Source organism: Leopardus geoffroyi, chromosome A3, assembly GCF_018350155.1.
Source record: "Leopardus geoffroyi isolate Oge1 chromosome A3, O.geoffroyi_Oge1_pat1.0, whole genome shotgun sequence".
In the NCBI taxonomy this organism is placed as follows: domain Eukaryota; kingdom Metazoa; phylum Chordata; class Mammalia; order Carnivora; family Felidae; genus Leopardus; species Leopardus geoffroyi.
Genome location: NC_059336.1, coordinates 117050945 through 117070152, shown reverse-complemented (window position 1 = coordinate 117070152; position 19208 = coordinate 117050945). Strand labels below are relative to the sequence as shown.

General features: G+C 36.8%; 1 protein-coding gene across 4 annotated transcripts in view; it reads left to right on the top strand.

Annotated features, from left to right (window-relative positions):
• CLIP4 (CAP-Gly domain containing linker protein family member 4) overlaps positions 1–19208 on the top strand; it is an 81610-nt gene that overhangs the window by 29833 nt on the left and 32569 nt on the right. For 3 of the 4 annotated variants that reach the window (XM_045447279.1, XM_045447277.1, XM_045447280.1), the window contains 6 exons: positions 1693–1832; positions 2595–2724; positions 4031–4192; positions 5974–6092; positions 9230–9466; positions 13497–13632. In XM_045447279.1, coding sequence (XP_045303235.1) covers positions 1693–1832; positions 2595–2724; positions 4031–4192; positions 5974–6092; positions 9230–9466; positions 13497–13632 — 924 coding nt within the window. The remainder of the gene's footprint in view (positions 1–1692; positions 1833–2594; positions 2725–4030; positions 4193–5973; positions 6093–9229; positions 9467–13496; positions 13633–19208) is intronic. The other variant, XM_045447281.1, reaches the window with a different exon arrangement.

The window sequence follows — 19208 nt, the reverse complement described above, 5'->3', positions numbered from 1 at the left end:
CCCTCCCCAATCTAGTCAACTGCTGTTTATAAGAAACATGCCAAAATCTATGTTTAAAAACCATGCAAGGTGCTTCTCCATGTTGGATACCAGTTCTTTTCTGTGTCTTCCCTTCTGAACCTAGAGGACCATTCTGTTGTCTGAGATTTTGGATAGTATCTTATTCTAGTTTTAGTCTTTCTGATTCTCTTCTAATGGACTGTGGCTCCCCTTTTATACACATCCTTGGTTGTGTGCTTTTATACTCACCTTTTAGCTATCCTGATTCTAAAAGTATGAATTATGTGTACATAAGTGTAATTTTGGAAAATATTTAAAAACATAAAGAACATAAATACGAATCCTGCTACTCATGTATGCTGTTAGAAGCTGACTTCAGGGGCGCCTGGGTGGCGCAGTCGGTTAAGCGTCCGACTTCAGCCAGGTCATGATCTCGCAGTCTGTGAGTTCGAGCCCCGCGTCGGGCTCTGGGCTGATGGCTCAGAGCCTGGAGCCTGTTTCCGATTCTGTGTCTCCCTCTCTCTCTGCCCCTCCCCCGTTCATGCTCTGTCTCTCTCTGTCCCAAAAATAAATAAACGTTGAAAAAAAAAAAAAAGAAGCTGACTTCAATAGTGAATTCTTTTAGGGAGACAGTATAGTAGAGGAAGGAAGATAGACTTTGGATATAGAACTGGTTTTCCATTCCAGATTTGCCACTCACCAGCTGTGTGACTTGGAGTATGATTTAGTCTGAGCTTTGGTTTCTTTATCTGCAAAATGAGAACAATAATCCCTCCTAGGTAAGGTGTTTGTGAGGACTTGTGTAGTGTTTGGTAAATTGTAAGCACTCAGCAAATGTTGGTTCGCTAATGCTTTCCTTCTTTAGATGCTTCTGGTTTTTTAGATTCCCTGCCCAGTTTTTTTTTTTTTTTTTTAAGATTCTTCAAGATCGTACAATCTGATTTTCTTCCATTCTCTTTTATTCTCTAGCCATAGGATGACCAAAGTTGTCTGTGAATCTTAGAAAAGTTTTATCTTAGAAAAGTTTTAAGAGATATTTCGGTAATGTTCAATTTTGCTAATATTCCATGTTTTTACTAATACACATTCCAAAATAAGCCAGTCACTCTGTCCTAAGGTTTCATTTCTGCGTTGCCAGAGACTGTTGCCTAATTGGTTGGCATGGCAGTTCTCCTTGTGCTTTTCCAGTGCGTAAAAAGTAATGCAATGCCTGTTTCTTATGGAAAATTGGGCAAATCAGAGAAGTAAAAAGAATATTTAAAATTATAGACTAGTTGATATTTTGGTATTTTCCCCCTTTTATGAGTGGTTGATGTGAGTCTACTGTTCATGATATATTTATGTTGTAAGAGCTGAAAATATTGATAAAATTTGACAAAGTTTCTGTGCCTTAGAAGTAGTTCTTGGAAAATTCAGCGTTTGAGATGGGTTGCACTCACATTTTTGTTTCATCTATAAAAAAAATGTGGTATGATGCACAGAAATCTCGTTCTCACAGCTGTTCAGGAATGCTTCATACTTTTTTGGCTTTCTTGACTTTGGTTTTGAAAATTGCTTAAGGTAAACTTTTGCTAGGATCTAAAAATATTTGTATCATTTGAGCACTGGTCTTATTGTTTATTATTTTCAATATATTTATTTGTAACTTTTAATAAGTTTAATTTATACCTTTTTTCTTTTAATTTCAAACAGAGTTTTCTTTCTTTGATCCTAATGATACATCATGCCAGGAAATTCTCTTTGATCCTAAAACTTCTGTATCAGAATTATTTGCCATTTTAAGACAGTGGGTTCCTCAGGTCCAGCAGAACATTGACATTATTGGAAATGAGGTAAGGAATTCCTACGTTTTACATTTGGCATCAATGGGATTGTTAATTGTATAGGTGCTCCCCTTTGAACCCTGCCATCTGAACGGAAAGGTGGTGATACATGGGAAACCTTTGAAACATTCTGATGTTTATTCTTGTATCTCCAGGCTTTGCTCAGAGCAGTTGTACATTCTTTCCGTTGTTCCCTCATGCTCCTCATTTGCTGACACCTGGAGCTCTGACGTTATAGACTCTTGATGGCAGCAGGCATTTTCCATATTTCCTTTCTTTGTACAAATTAATTTTGTTAACTTTAAAAAATACACTCTATGAGGAGATTTGATTACCGACATGTTTTACCTATACTTTTGGGTGGTTTGGTAAAGATCTAGGCTTTAAAAACATTTGTTTTTAAAAACATTTGATTTTTTGAAGGAGGGAAGCAAGAGTTACTGGGTTCCTTGACCTGCACATTGTCACGTTGTAAGGAGAGAAAGGTTATGTATATATTTTCAAATGCCATTAAGCCCGTTACAAAGAAAATTTTGCTGATCCTTTGAGAGGTTAAGTAAAGTACGTATCTGGAGTGCCAGGTTACCCTGGAATCGTCTTTAGGAATTTCCTTCAGTCTGCTGACAAGTTCAGTTTTCATCGTTGTTATTGGATGTAGATTTAAAGTTTGTCCTTGAGAGAAGCCCGTTCTCGATACTCATTTTATTGAGAACAAATTCCGATAAGATGGTCTAACCTGGTTCTCAGCATGGGTTTGAAATCCGCTTTCAGTGGCCATGTTATCATGATCATCCTTGGTTTCCTCAGATTCTTAAGAGAGGTTGCAATGTGAATGACAGAGATGGATTGACAGATATGACACTTTTACATTATACTTGCAAATCTGGAGCTCATGGTATTGGTAAGTATGTGACAAACTACTAGTGGCTTAAGACATCTGTATTTGTGTTTGTATAAGCTGTGTTTATGCCATCCACAGTCCCTGGGAGGGTAGCCAGCTGATGATAACAATATCCCCTGAATAGGCAAGCATTCAGTGGGGTCATCCCAAAACCTTGTTCCCTTCCCTCCCTTTTCTCAGGGGGGCTTTATAGTCTCCTGGTACATCCCAGCCTGGTACATCCGAGCAGGCTTCATTGCTGCATGCTCGCTAGGTGAGAGTAACCGGTAACACCTTAGAACCTTCCTGAGAGTTTACAGCAAGGTTAGACAACCCAAGTTGTTTTCCAAGTATCCAGTCCCTACAGACCCCAGCCTTTAGGCCTGTCCGAGGGGTATTTCTATATACATAACATGTATGCACATTTTTCCCAGATTGGTGTTCTGTGCTTTTACCATTGTATAAAACCTGCCTCTATTACTTAACTATATATTGTGAGTCTCTGTCCCTGTTTTAATAGTCTGATATAGACTTCTTAAGCTGTTGATTAAGGACTTTTTTTTCTACAATCCATCATGGACTGATTCTTTTTGTAAAATAAAGTAAAAATGAAATTATAATAGAAAAATGAAATAAAGATATAAAATACAAGCCCACTTGTGTTTCATAATGCATGAAATTTTGATTAATATATTCTGAAGAAATGATTGTATAGGGTAAAAGAAAAGGGTTATCAAAAGGACAGAGAAATTACAGTTTGGGACTGCTAGTGGTCCACAGAGCACACTGAGTAGGACTAATCTAGTGCATTGCCTTTTTTTTTTTTTTAAAGTAGACTTCACACCCAGCACAGAGCCCAATGTGGGGGTTGAACTTACGACCCTGAGATCATGGCCTGAGTGGAGATCAAGAGTCAGACACCTAACCGACTGTGCCACCCAGGCACCCCTAGTACATTGTTTTTAATGGCTTTGTATAAATATTCCATTATGTGGATGACTTATGATTTATTAACCAGTTTCTTATTATTGTGCTTTTAGAACTTTATTTTAGAATAAAATTTATTATTTATTTGTAAAGTAGTTTAGTTTCAGAAATGTATTCGTGATAAAAAGTGCTGTGATGAACATCTTTATGGCTAAGTGTTTATCCATATCTCTGAGTATGATTATTTTCTTAGAATAAATTCCTTGTAAGTGAAATTTTTGAGGTGTATGTATATATTTGGTATGCTATTTACTTTGGCTTTTAAAATGAGGTAGTAGATAGCCATCTATTGGATCTGCAGTTTGTACTGAAGAAGAGTAATTTAGAAAACTTTCTTTAGGTGATGTTGATACAGCTGTAAAATTTGCAACTCAACTTATTGATCTGGGAGCAGATGTTAGTTTACGGAGTCGTTGGACAAATATGAATGCTTTGCATTATGCTGCTTATTTTGATGTCCCTGAGCTTATAAAAGTGATTTTGAAGACATCTAAACCCAAAGGCAAGTACTATAAGATCACCATTAGATGTTATTAGTTGAACACTTTATTAGTGGCATAAAAATTAAAGTTCAAAGAGATTTTGACTTCTAATCCATCTTGTTCCATATGACCTCCTATTCCACGTTTTTTTGGGAATAGTTTAATATTTCTTTATTGAAGGTTAATTGCTGTCATTTCACAAAAGGCTTGGTACAAAGAGATACAAATTAAAAGCACCAAATAGTGTTCTCTGGGTTTTTATATCTGCAAATTCCCCAGTTTAACATGGATTTTATAAAGTGTAATTGAATCTATGTGCTATATAATTCTTTTCTCTCGAGTAGCCAGAAATAGAGCAATAAAGCTTTCAGAACTAAGCATTGAAATCATAAAGAGTATTTTAGATGGCATTCGGTTCTGAAATTCTGTGATTCCACTAAAGGACACAATTTCAAGGGTTTTTTTCCCCCTCACTCCTATCTTGATGGTGATACCCTAAAATTGAACATCAGAGTGTCTAAATTACAGTCCTGGTATTTTGACTTTTTCTCTGGTCCTCTCAAGTGGGTTGGTTTTCTTTTGAGAAAAAAAATGAGAGCATGTGCAGTAGTAATACTTAAAGTTGAAGGTGGCGGGATACAGTGTTCTCCCCGTTTGTAGAAGACTTGTTTTATAGGTTCAACAGTTAAATTTCCCAGAATGTTTGTTTCTAACCTGCTTTGTATAATCGTCCATTTTATCTTTAACTTTTACCTTTTAATTTTTGATTGATGTTGGGAAGAAGGGCCTCTTTTGGTAGTACAGTGTCTTGAATAACTCAGGAAGGTCTGTCCTGAGCATGTCTTGGTTGTTTGCCGTTGTTGGTAGGGCATGTGGGCTGGTACGGTTTAGGTTAAGGAAGGATTAGTGGAACCAAGTATTTAAAACCCTTGTTACAGAAAACATTCAAAATGGGATTTCCAAATCTGGAAGATTTCTTGTGTCTAAATATAGCATCCTGATGATTTATTGGAAGGTTATTAAAATGTCCTTAGAATTGCAAGATTCTTTTTTCCTACTATGAAGTCCAAATTCATTTGTTTGATGAAGTATTTTGAATTAATACAATTTGCACACATTTGCATGTTTAGTCTTTAACTTATTGCTGATTTGAAAATTCTGCATAATTTTACCTACTACTTTCCATGTAAAAGGCCAGATAGGAATCTGGATCACTGGAACTACTTGATTCTGCAGTTATGGCAGGTGTCTAGCCATAGAGAATATGTAAAAATGTATGTGGCCATGTTCCAGTAAAACTTTATTTATAAAAACAGATGATGAGTTGTGCTTGGCCCCTGGGCCATTGTTTACTGGCTCCTGACGTAAACCCTTCTACCTCATTGTAGTTGTCATGGCACGTATGCAAGAGGTTAATGAGAGATTGTGTTCAGATACTTTTACAAATGTGAATTATTACCATTAACTTCTTTTAAATATAGTTTAGTTTGTGATAGTTGGAAAGTCTATGATAATATCAGTTCTTGTTGTAACGATATTTTATTGTACTAAGAAAATAATTGGTTGACCAGATTGTAACATGGAGATTGTATTTGTGAATGGTGATTACATATGTGATCACATAGGTGACAAATATGTGAAACGGTGCTTCTAGCAGGTTGGTTTAAGTCTCATTAAGTGGCTTATTAATGTTCTTCCCCCAACCAAAACAAGCAAACAGACAAACTCAGCCTGTCTCCTTTCATATTGTAATAGCTAAATCTAAGTTTTTAGTTAATATACGTGTGGTGTGTCATTGCAGATGTAGATGCCACTTGCAGTGACTTTAATTTTGGAACAGCTCTGCATATTGCTGCATATAACTTGTGTGCAAGTACTGTGAGATGCTTATTGGAACATGGAGCAAATCCTGCATTTAGGGTAAGAGACTAAATTAAAAGTGAAAAATATTAAAAGAGTTAAAATGTCTGCTGTTGTCTCCCAGTAAAGAGTTGTCTCTGGATGTTGTTATAGAATCTGTATGAGGAAAGAATTTAGATTTTTGTGCTGTGTATAAAGAGTAATGGTGATCAACTTTATCTCAAATAATTATAAGGCATAGCAGTGAATTTCAGTCCCCTTGTATTGATAAGCTCTACAGAATTTCCTTTCATCAGTGAAGTAAAATGTACCTTAAAGTGTTACCATATTTGAGTTTCAGTATCTTTCATTTAGTTTTTCGATGTATTTATAAAAAGTTAGCTATCAAAAATGCATATGTTAAAGTTATATTTCTATGTTAAATTATATTTCAAATTTTTTTGGGAAAACATTCCAGGAAATTTTTAAAAATGCACATTTAGGAGTGTAGTAAAGGTTTAAAAATTAAAGGGAAAATTAATTTTTTCATGGTAACTGTGTTACTAATTTACAAAGTTAACACACAGGATTGAATTTCATAATTTTCAAATCTTTGGTTATTTTATTGTCTTCACAGAGCAGCTCTCAGTGTTCTTTTTCTTAGTATCAATAGCAGTGACTTGCTTTGGTGGGGATTCTTAATGGGGTCTGTGCCTTCCCTTGAAGGGACAGGAGTGGGCAGTGTTTGAAAAAGTCTCTTCCCTCCCCCCTTTTCCTCTCGCCCTCCCCGCTTTCTTGTTTCCCTTCTCCCTACGTCTTTCTGCCACACTTTGTTTAATCCCATCTTTGATTAATTAACCCTTCTCCCCTCTTTCCTTCCCCCCCCCCCACTCTCCCTTCCTCCTTCCCTGTTGTTTATTGGGCACTGGGAGAATACAACAATAAATAAAAGTTTTTGTCTCCAAAGAGAATATAGTCCAGAGGGGAGGATGGACAAGTAATTTTACTGTAGTGTGTTGCATTCAGTGGGTTATGATGTGGGAGTGGGCACAGAGTGCCATGGGGTCACGTACCAGGGGTATCTCTCTAAGCCTTGGGAAGGCTTTCTGGCAAAGGTGACATTGAGCACTTAAACATCATTAAGAACTAACGGTTAGAGGAGGGAGGTGCGAAGAGCGGTTTAGGCAGAGTGGAGAGTAGCATGCACGAAGGCTAGGAAATGATTGTGCAGTTTGGTTGGAATGTGAGGGGGATGTGTGTGTGCTTTTCCTAGTACAACTGTTGACAAGACCTCATTAGTGGAGAGAATATTTTGAATTTAGTAAGAGGCAGTGAGGCATGCCATTGAGATAGATTACCAATTCAAGCCAGAAATAATAATAGATTATTGTATTTTGAGGATTAATACTTAAAAAAAAAGCAGCCAACATGTGGGTCAGCAGTAGTCCCTGGCTCATACTGTGATAACCACAATCTTAGAAGAAAATGGATTTCTGTAATTAATCATGAGCAAGCTTTCTTATGTTAGCATGACATCATCACTGTTATTTTATTATTTAGTATTTTTTAACAAGTTTTAGTTGCCACATTTTCTAGGAATTAATGTTAAGTGTGTGACTTACTCTAGAGAGGTGAGGACTTCTAAATCTAAAGTAAAATAGTCATTGTAAATATAGTTTGCAGCTTATCAGTACGAGGCTTTAAAATATCCCCCCCCTTTTGTATCAAGAGTACATATTTGTGTTATACACACCTTTATTATATTTTGTATATTTTCTTTGAAATCTGGGATTAAAATAGACCCATCACCGTCTCAGCAATTTGATAACAAGTCTTCCTACCATATGTTTACTTAGGACCAAACTGACTTGAATTTTAAAACAAAAAATGTGAGGCACTTGCAAACTAAGTGTGTTCTAAAAGCCTCATGTTTTCACCTATACGGAGCATTTGAAGATAATCAGTAGAGAAGACAAGGAAAAGAAGTTTCTCAGCAAAAGAATCTTGATTCATCTTATTAGAAGAAGATTACAGTCTGGAAGCATGTTTATTGAGTCCAAGTGTTTTGGTTAGGGAACACAGAAGAGAGATACATGTTTGAGGGAAGGATAGCCCTGAGTAGGAGAAATTCTCGACTGAGTCTAGCAGGTCCTAGACATGGATTCAAATGTCACCTCTGCCAGGAATCACATAAATGACTTTGAGTGAGTCATTAATCTTTTCTCGCTGAATTTTCCTAATGGGCAAAGTGGAAACAGTAGTAATATTCTGTGTGTTTAGTTGGTTATTGTCTCTCCTACTACAGTATAAACTCTCCATGGGCATGGATATTTTATCTGTTTAATTCGTAAGCTTTTTCTTGATGTGAGAATCAAATGAGACAATTTATATGATAGGATTTGGTTATATAAACACCATGCAAATGTTAGTGGGCTCGTAACTGACCATTTTATCTTGTTGCAGGATAAATCCAAGGATGCAGTCTCTCCTTTATAGTGAGACCAGAGCTGTTTTCTTGATTATAGCCCAAATTTAGAAGTGTTGAAACTATAGTTTCTATTCCTGAAATCTGAGTCACTCCATGAGTGGGCAGGATGGGTCAGGTCACAGAGCCGAGGCGGTGGCTGTGGAATAGTGGGCAGAATCTCGGATCTGGGGTTGGGAAGCCAGTCGGTGCTGTGACTTCTGTCTCCAAACCTGCACAGCCAGGCATGCTGTCCACTCATGACCTCTGCATTTGCCCTTCCCCGAGCCTGGGCCGCCTTTCCCAACTGGCTACCCTGCATGGTACTCCCACACCTGACTCCTCGGGCCTCGGCGTCAGTGCGTCTTAGCGGTGCATTCTTCCCTGACCACTGTGCATGCATAGACACCGCTCTCCGGGTCTTCACCTCCTTTCCCTGAATTGTTTTTCTCTCTCTGCCACTTTTTACCATTTAAGATAATATATCCTTGACTTGTTTGATTGTTTGTAGTCTGTCTCTCCCACCAGAAGGTGTGCTTCTTGAGGGCAGGGTTTTTTCTCCTCACTGTGGCGTCAGTAGCATTTAGAATGGTGTCTGGCATGTAGTAGATGTTCAGTAAATTGTCTGAATAAATATATGAGGAATGAGTTTAACTTAAATTTTTAAAAACTTTTTTTTTTTTTTAATAATTGTGTATGACCGTGTAGAGCTTTGGAGTAGATACAAATTGAAATTGTTCTCTTCTACTTGTAGAACGACAAAGGACAGATCCCTGCTGATGTTGTTCCAGACCCAGTTGAAATGCCATTAGAAATGGCCGATGCCGCAGCAACTGCTAAAGAAATCAAGCAGATGCTGTTAGATGCAGTGCCCCTGTCATGCGACATTTCAAAGCCCATGCTTCCAAGCTATGATCGTGTTACTAGCAAGGCGATGCTTGCATCACTCGGTCTGAAGTTGGGGGATCGTGTTGTTATTGCAGGACAGAAGGTATAGTAAGTAACTGTGGTCTCTAAAGCTGTGTCTCAGGTCATAGTGTTTGTGGCTTGGGTGCCAAAGGTATATACAGCGTGGCCAGAGTTGGGAGTTTTTTTTTTTTTTTTAAAGTGCATTGTGTAAGTAGAAGCATACTTAACGGAAGCTCTGAAGCTTAGATGCACGCTTACTATGAAGTATGATCTAAGAATATAAACAACTTGGACTTAGTAATGAAGATGTCTTTGCTGGAATGGGAGGGCTGGAGTACGGAAGAACTGTTGCGTGAATTCAGAGGCGTGAGCTGAGACACTGCTGAGCCCAGAGATATCTCCTTGCAGCCCCCTGCAGTCCTCAGTGGGTTTTCCCACTGTGACTACCTGGCACAAATGGAACAAAGGAGACCCTTGCCGTTCATGGGTGTTTGGCCTTGAGATCCCATAAATAGAGAAATCTTGGATATTATTTTAACCTGATAATAAAAGTGTATGTGGAAAAGAGGACCTCCCCTCCTGGCCTATTGAAGATGCTCTAGATGCCTCTTTTTCTCCAAAGCCCCTGTTTCCTTTCAGCACTTACTTGTTGCCATTCTCTCTTTTCTAATACCTCATAAGGAAGGGCTGTTTCTTTTTCTTTTTCTTTTATTCTTTAGCTTTGGGGTTAATGGGGAGCATGGCATGAAGAATGGAACAGGGCATCCCTGCTTGCCTATCGAATTTCCTAACACAGTTATGTCTAAATATTTGGGCGGGCTTATGGGGAGGGTGATGCGGGTTCCTCAGAAAACACCAAAATCGGGAAGTTGGATTTCCTGAGCAAATTGTTTCAAAAAGGAAGGTAAACTACAAACAAATGATTATGTTGAGAAGGACATTTATCAACTTCCAAGAGAATGTATCCATGGGACATTGGTTAGCTTTTATTATTGTTACTATTTTTAACTTGGGATTAATATTCAGCCTCCTTAGTCTTCCTGTCTTATGCCTGAGAATGGGTGTTTAGAAGAGTTATTCTGTTGTTTTATTTTACCTTTAATTTTGGATAATTTAAAGCTATACACAAGTAGAAGCATATAATGAGTGTGCATGTACCAGTCAGCTGGTTTAACTTGATCACTTCACGGCCATCCTGCTGCCTTTATTCTTTCTCTCAGTTTGCTGCTTTGCTGCTTGTCTTTTTATCCTCTTAGGGATGTCTTTCAAGGAGCAGAAGTTTTTTTGTTTTTTGTTTTTGTTTTTTTAAACGTTCATTTATTTTGAGAGAGAGAGAGAGAGAGGGTTGGAGCAGAGAGAGAGGGAGAATCCCAAGAAGGCTCGGAGCTGACAGGCTCTGATGTGGGGCTTTGTTCCATGAACTGAACCACGAGATCATGACCTGAGCTGGAATCAAGAGTTGGACACTCAGCCAACTGAGCCACCCAGGTGCCCCTCAAAGAGCAGAAGTTTTAAATTTTGATGAAGTCCATTTTATCAGTGTTTCCTTACATGGATTGTGTTTAGCATAGCTAAGAAACTTTCCGCTATGTCATAGTACAGTAGAGGATAGAGCACATATGCTTTCTCCTAGAAGTTTATAGTTTTAGGTTTTACATTTAGTTTGTATTTAATTTTGAGTTAATTTTTGTGCAGAGGGCTAGGTATAGAGTTGCTTTCTCTCTTTTTTTGCATTTGATTATCTGTTCCAGCACCATATTTTGACAAGACTGTTCTTTCTCTCTCGAATTGCCCTTGCCCCTTTGTCAATTGACCTTATGTGTACGGGTCTTTCTGGATTTTACTCTGTTCCATCGATGCAATGATTATCCTTTCTTCAGTACTACCCTGTCTTAAGTGCTGTAGCTTTATGGTAAGTCTTGCAATCATTTGTTGTTAGGCCTTCAGTTTTGTTTTGTTTTTAGTTTCTTTGTCTTTCCATGTACATTGTGGAATCAGCTTATGGATTTAAAATCATACAGAAAGTCCTGCTGGGATTTTGAATAGAGTTGTGTTGACATAGATCAGTTGAGGAGAACGAATGTCTTAAAGATACTGAGTCTTTCAAACACAAGCACAGTATATTCTATTTAATAGGTTTATTTCATCAGTTTTGTAGTTTTAAGCATTTAGATACTGCATACACCTTGTTAGATTTATACCTAAATTTTTCATGATCTTTGGTGCTATTGTAAATGGTGGTGTTTTGGAAATTTCTTACAGAAATACAGTTGATTTTTGTATATGGACCATATATCCTGTAACCTTGCTCAATTTGTGAATTCTCTTGACCTTGTTTGTGGATTCTTTGGGATATCTCGTGGAAACAATCATGTTATCTGTGAATAGAGACAGTTTTCTTTCTTTCCAATCTGTATGCCTTTCATTTGTTTTTCTTGCCTAGTTTCATTGCCAAGGACCTCCAGTATAACGATGAGTAGCAGTAGTAAGAACTGATCAATTGTTCTGCTCCCCATCTGGAGGAGGAAGCACTCAGCATTAAGCACTCAGCATTAAGTATCATAATTGTTAGCTGTAGATTTTGTGAGTATCTTTTACTAAGTTGTGGAAGTTCCCATCTAATCCTTGTTTGCTGAAAGTTTTTTAAAAAAATTATTATTATCATGAAAGGATGTTGAAATTTGCCAAAGGCTTTTTCTGCATTTGTTGAGAGAATAAGTTTCTTCTATTTAGAAGTTTGTGGGTATGATGAATTATATTTATTAATTCTCAAATGTTGAACTAACCTTGCTTTCTTATGATAAACCTTACTTGGTCATGACACTGGATTTGATTTTCCATATATTGCTGGATTCTATATATTGCTGGATTTGATTTGCTCTTGTTTTGTTGAGGATCCTTGTGTCTGCTTTTGGTATCAAGGGTAATGCTGGGAATGAGTTGAGAATTAGTCCTTCCACTTTTATATTCTATCTAGGTTTGTGTAGAATTGATTATTTTTTCCTTAAATTCTTGGGTAGAATTCACCAGTGAGTCCATCAGGTTCTGCAGGGTTTTTTTTTTGTTTTGTTTTGTTTTTGTGGAAGGTTTTAAACTATAAATTCAATCAGGTGTGAGCTTTGACAGTTTACATCTTTTAAGGAATTGGAACATTTTATCTTATCTCATTCATTAAATTTACAGGTATAGGGTTGTTCATAGTATTTTCTTACTATTATTTTTTAATGTTTATTTATTTTTGAGAGAGAGAGAGTGTGCACACCAGTGGGGGAGGGACAGAGGGAGAGGAGAACAGAGGATCCAAAGCAGACTCTGTGCTGACAGCAGAGAGTCTGATGTGGCATTCCAACCCATGAACCCTGGGAGATCATGACCTGAGCTGAAGTCGGCTGCTTGACTGAGCCACCCAGGCGCCCCCTTTCTTACTATTCTTTAAATGACTGAGGGAGTGTAACAGTGTCCTGCTTTCATTCATGATGTTTGCAGTTTGTGTCCTCTCTTATTTTTCTCTTGGTCTCTAGCTAGAAATTTATTAATCTTATTTATCCTTACAGATAACCGGCTTTTGGTTTCATTGATATTCTTTATTATTTTTCTGTTCTTAATTTCTGATCTTTATTGTTTCTTTCCTTTGGCTTGCTTTGTGTATTCACTTTCTAGTTTTTTAAAATGGAAGTTTAGATCATTGATTTGAGGCCTTTTCTAACACCAGTGTTTAATGCTATGGATTTCCCTCTAAGCACTGCTTTTGTTGCATCCCACAAATTTTCATGTATCGTGTTATCATTTTCACTCAATTCAAAGTGTTTTTAAATTCCCTTGCGATTTTCTCTTTCACCATGAGCTATTTGGGAGTATATTGTTTAATTTCCAAATATTTGGAGATTTTCCAAGATCAGTTGTTGGGTGCATACAGATTTAGGATTCTTGTGTCTTTTTGGTGACTTGACTGTTATAATTATATAATATTTCCTTTTGTCCCTGGTAATATTACTGTTCTGAAGTCTACTTTGAGAGAATAGTTTTTAAAAACTTCTATAAAGTTTGCAAGAGTAGCACATTTAGAGTTACTAGTAATCCTCAAAATGTATTCTGATTTATGTTTTCTTTAGGTTGGAACATTAAGATTTTGTGGAACAACTGAATTTGCAAGTGGGCAATGGGCTGGCATTGAGTTGGATGAACCAGAAGGAAAAAACAATGGAAGTGTTGGGAAAATCCAGTACTTTAAATGTGCCCCCAAATATGGTAAGGGAGATACGGTCTAACTTAATGAGAATTAGTTTAAGATGATCAGATTTACTCTTTTATGGTTTTTAAATAAAACTTTCCTATGTAGTAAATGAGGGGGCTGCCCTGTTCTTGCTGTGAGCAGTACATTGATTGGGAGATGGTGTCTCACCAGGAGTACACCCGGCTCTCTGCACCTCCGTCGGTCCTGCCCAGGGTGCTCTCAAGGCTGAGGAAGGGACTTCGTTATCAAGGAAGTGCAGAGCTGTGGAGGTGGAAAAGCTTGAAAACTTCAAATAGCAATCGAGGCCAACTTTATAACTGTACTGCTGAGATGGGATGATTCTTTCTCTTTCTGACAGATGTTTGTTTAAATTCATATTCTCTCTCTCTCTGTCACACACACACACACACACACACACACACACACACACACACACCCCTTGACATATTGAATTGAATTTGTCACTTACTATTTTGTGAATATTTTTCCTTGCCATGAAATATTCTTCTAGAACATTAATTTCCTTGGTTGTTCAGTATTTCATATCAGCTCCACAAGGAGGCACTATGATTTAATGCTGAAGTCCTTGCTTAGAGTCTGACTGCTTGGGTACGAATCAGCTTCCCTACCTACCAGCTGTGTGACCTTAATTCTCTTTTTGTGCCTCAGTTTGTCTTCAGTAAATGGGGCTAACAATACCTCAAGAGTTTGTATGATAAGTATATAAAGCACCTTGAATAGTGCTTGATTCCCTCTTAGTACTCAACAAATGGTAGCTACTTGCTAACTGTTATGCATTTATAAAGTTACTAGTTTCCTTTTGTCATACACTTAAAATGGAGCATCATTTTTTCGTGGATTATTAATTTTTTTTCTTTATAAAAATGTTTTTTGTATAAAATTTGAAAAATATAAAAAAGGATAAAAGAAGAAGATAAAATCACCGATGTATTTCCATTTAATCCTTTTCATGAAATTTGGATTATATAGTTATATGTATTTTACATTTTTACTTGACATGCTATTATAATTAAAAAAAATTATTTTTTAATCTTTATTTTTGAGAGAGGGACAGAGTGTGAGCGGGGAAGGAGCTGTGGGGAGGGAGATACAGAATCAGAAGGAGGCTCCAGGGCCTGAGCTGTCAGCACAGAGCCCAATGCAGGGCCCAAACTCACGAACCATGAGATCATGACTTGAGCCGACGTCGGACGCTTAACAGACTGAGCCACCCAGGCGCCCCAAAATGCTATTATAATTTACCCAAATCATTAAATATTGTTAGAAAATGTGATTTTTTTAATGGGTCCATTTTCTTTAATTTTTCCAATATGATGGCTGAAAGTTTCTATGTTTGAATTCATATTTCTTAGATTGTGGTGAAAATGTTTTATTGTGATACATACACACACACACACACACACACACACACACACACACACACACAGTGTCATCCTGGCAATTGCCCAGAAATACTTGTTCATATTACTTGCTTACTAAATGATTGAGATTGGGATATTAGTGGGTTTTTAAAAACTTTAGAAACACAAATACATACTTAAGATATTAAATTCTCACAGTTATTACAGATGTTTTGCCCAGTTTTTCATTTGCCTTTGAACTTCATTTGCAATGTTTTGGCACAAAGTTTTATGTAGTTAAGACTTTTTCTTTATAACTTCTTACATTGCTTTTATGCTTAGATACTTCTTCCTAATCCAAGGATTAATTTAAAATTATATATTTTATTCTTTTGAATGTTTTAATTTTTTACGCTGAGTTATTTAACCCATTTGGAATGTATTTGGTTAGTTGGGTGGAGTTAAGAATTTAATTTTAATTTTCCTCTGTTAGCTAATTTTGGTAACTGTCAAACAGACTGAAGGCAAGAGCAAAACTGCTAGCAACCTACAGGGCAGATGTCAGTCAGGTTCATGGGAAATGCTTAGATTGTAACAGAATGCATGTTGCCCCCAGATCTCATCATCCCAAGGAGAGGCATGTTTGATGAGGACAAAGCTAGATACCCCAAGGACCTGCTTCTGTCCCTTTTACATGCTTAAAGGGGAGTTTTGGGCAAGGCAATGATCATGTATTGGATTTAAAAATAGGGTTACCCTAAGCAGAAGCCGAAGAACCCTAAGCAGAAGCCGAAGAATTTGTCTCTTCTCAGCAACAGTTATTATTATTTTTTCTCCCCTCTCTCTAACTCTTATCAGTTTTCCTCTGGCTTGTGCTTCCTTCATTATAAATTAAGTTCTTATAAATGCTATCATCGGTTTCAGGATTTTTTGTTCAACTGATCTGTTCATTCTAGCATATATTAGATTTTTTATTTTTATTTTATTTATTAAAAAAACTTTTAAAAATATTTATTTTTGAGAGAAAGAGATAGAGAGAGAGAGAGAGAAAGAGCGAGAGCACAAGCAGGGAAGGGGCAGAGACAGATGGAGACACAGAATCTGAAGCAGGCTCCAGGCTCTGAGCTGTCAGCACAGAGCGTGACGCGGGGCTTAAACTCACGAGCCATGAGATCATGACCTGAGCTGAAGTCGGATGCTTAACTGATTGAGCCACCCAAGTGCCCCTAGATTTTTTAAATTGTAGAAATTTTATAATAATTTTTGAGACCTTTTTTTAGAGCAATTTAGGTTCAAAACAAAATTGAGACGAAGGTGCTGAATTTTCCTGTGTATCCCCTGTTCCCATGCATGTGTGGCCATCCCCATTACCAGCATCCCTTCATCAGAGGCTACGTTTCTTAGATGGACCTGCACCGACTTTTCATCATCACTCAAAGCCCATAGTTTCCACTGGGGTTCACTTCTTGTGTGGTACCTTCTGTGGGTTTGGACAAATGTTTAGTGACATGTCTCTATCATTACAGTATCATACAGATTGTTTTCACCTTCCTAAAAATCCTCTGTGCTCCACCTGTTCATCCCTTCCCCCCCTCAACGCCTGGTAACCACTGATCTTTTTACTGTCTTCTTAGTTTTGTCTTTTCCAGAATGTCGTATCATTGGGATTATACAATATGAACGTGGCGTCTTCAGAGTGGCTTCTTTCACTGAGTAACTTGCATTTAAGTTTCCTCCATGTCTTTTTATGGCTTCCTAGTTTATGCCTTTTTAGCGCTGAATTAATATTCCATTGTCTGGATATATTGCAATTTATTTACCCATTCATCTACTAAAGGATATCTTGTTTGCTTCTAAGTTTTGACAATTATGAAAATTTTATAATAAATTTTAATACTTAGCAAAACTGGGGTGCCTGGGTGGCTCAGTTGGTTAAGCACTGACTCTTGTTTTCAGTTCAGGTCAGATCTCATGGTCTGTGAGGTTGAGTCCCACATTGGGCTCAGCACTGACAGCGTGGAGCCTGCTTGGGATTCTCTGTCTCCTTCTCTCTCAGCTTCTCTCTCTCTCTCTCTCTCTCTCAAAAATAAATAAATAAACATTAAAAAAATACTTGGTAATACCATTTTTATGTATTTTAATAATTTTAATAATTACCAAAGTGAATACATTGTACCTAGTTCAGTAAGTCAAATTGTATCATAAAGTTTATTAAAAACATTAGTTAAATCCTTCCCTGGCTTGCCCTTCCCTGACCGTGAGTCCTGCTCTTTAGAGGCAGGAACTATTTCAACTTCTTCAGTTGTATCTTCTGATATTAGTATTTATATTTATAAATAAGATATTTATATGAATCTCTCCTGATTTTTCCAATTTTATGTATGTATGTATGTATTCCTTCCTTAAGATTTTATTTTTATATAATCTCCATGTGTAATGTGAGGCATGAACTCACAACCCCAAGAACAAGAGTTGCATGCTCTACTGACTAGGCCAGACAGGTGCCCTTGATTTTTCCAATTTTAGACATTTATTGACTTTATACTCTGAGGAAAGAGTCAGTTTTTTTCTTTATTATTCTAAGTCAGTTTTTTTTCTCAGTTTACTTACTTGTTTTGGTAGAGCACATCCTCCAGTAGCTTTTTGACAAAAGTTGTGTGGGAGATACATTTTTGAAACCTTCCATCCTAAAAATATGTTTATTCCTACTCTCACACTTTATATGATTGTTTGACGGGATAAGAAATGTCAGGTTGGAACTCATATTCTGTCAGTATTTAGAAAATTATACTCTCTTGTCTGATGGAGTTTGGCAAACTTTTTCTGTAAAAGGCCCAAGTAAATATTTTAGGCTTTGAGGGCCACCCAGTGTCTTGTTTGCAGTATTCAGCTGCCCTGTTGTAGTGAAGAAGCAGCCGTGGACAGTGTGTGAACACATGGGCATGGGTGTGTTCAAACAGAACTTTACAAAAATAGGTGGCAGGTGGGATGTGGCTCCGGGGCCATTGGCTCGTCAGCTATTATCTTGAGCTTCCAGTGTTGCTGTGGGGAAGTTTCAAAATCTTTCTTCTGTTTTTGACCCCCCCCCCCCCCACCTTTGGAAGCTTCTTCGGAAGCTTTTGGTATTTTTTCTCGTTTTTATCATTTCTTTTTTCTTTAGAGTTTGTATCATTTTTATTCCTTGCTAATATTTCAGTGGAGTTTTGGCAGGAGTTGTGGTAAAACAAAACGGGCCATGTTGATCTAGAAACCTATTACTCTTCTGTTTAAAAATAATTCTTCCTAAAAAAAAAAATAATTCTTCCTACGTGTTCACTTTAGTTAAGTTTTACAGTTACATGTTGAGATTTGGGAAAAAGTCCCACCAGTATTTTGATCAGCGTGAGTTACTGAATAGATACATCAGCCCATATTCTGTGTGCATTGTGGGCTTTGGTTGCAGCCAGTCATGGCTTTAAATTTATTTTGGTTCTCCCAAATGATTTATTCAATTGAGAAAACTGGAAGAATGAGAACTATATAGGTGAGGTTTTATATGCTATAAAAATCTATTAAAGCAACGGAATTAAATATTTTTTTAAAAGTGTTATGTGAAATAATATGATGTGGAAATTTTCTACTAAGACCTTGGAAGAAAAACCATATAACTTCCCTCAGATTGAGAAAAAACCATCCATTAAGCAACATTATTATGGTATTAATGACAAATTTAAAAGATAACTCATAGTCTGAGTGCTCTCATAAGTATGTTTCGGTTTTTAGTTTTTTACAGTCTTTCTTATATCCACACATAACATTTTTTTCAGATAAAACCATAGCATAATCAAACATGTAACTTCGTTTTTATTTAATTGATTTAATTTTAATACTTTTCTGTATTTCTTTACAATTTGTATTATTTCACTTCTTGATGGTGATGTAATAGTTCATTGCCAAATAATCGTTTTCTCCTACTTATGAATAGAATTGCAATGATGACATATTCAGATACAGTCTTTTCCTCACATTTGGATTTTTTTGTGTGTGTGATTAATTTCCAAAAGTGTAATTGGATCATAGCAGTAAACTAGAAATTGTTTTGGCTTCACAAATCTATCTTTTCCTTATACGAATGTAACTTTTGTAACCTTTGTGATCATCTTTAAGTATAAATATTTCTTTATAATTAATGCCACAAAGAGGATTAGGTCAGAATTTTTGTCTTCCATTAATATTGTACAAATTTACAT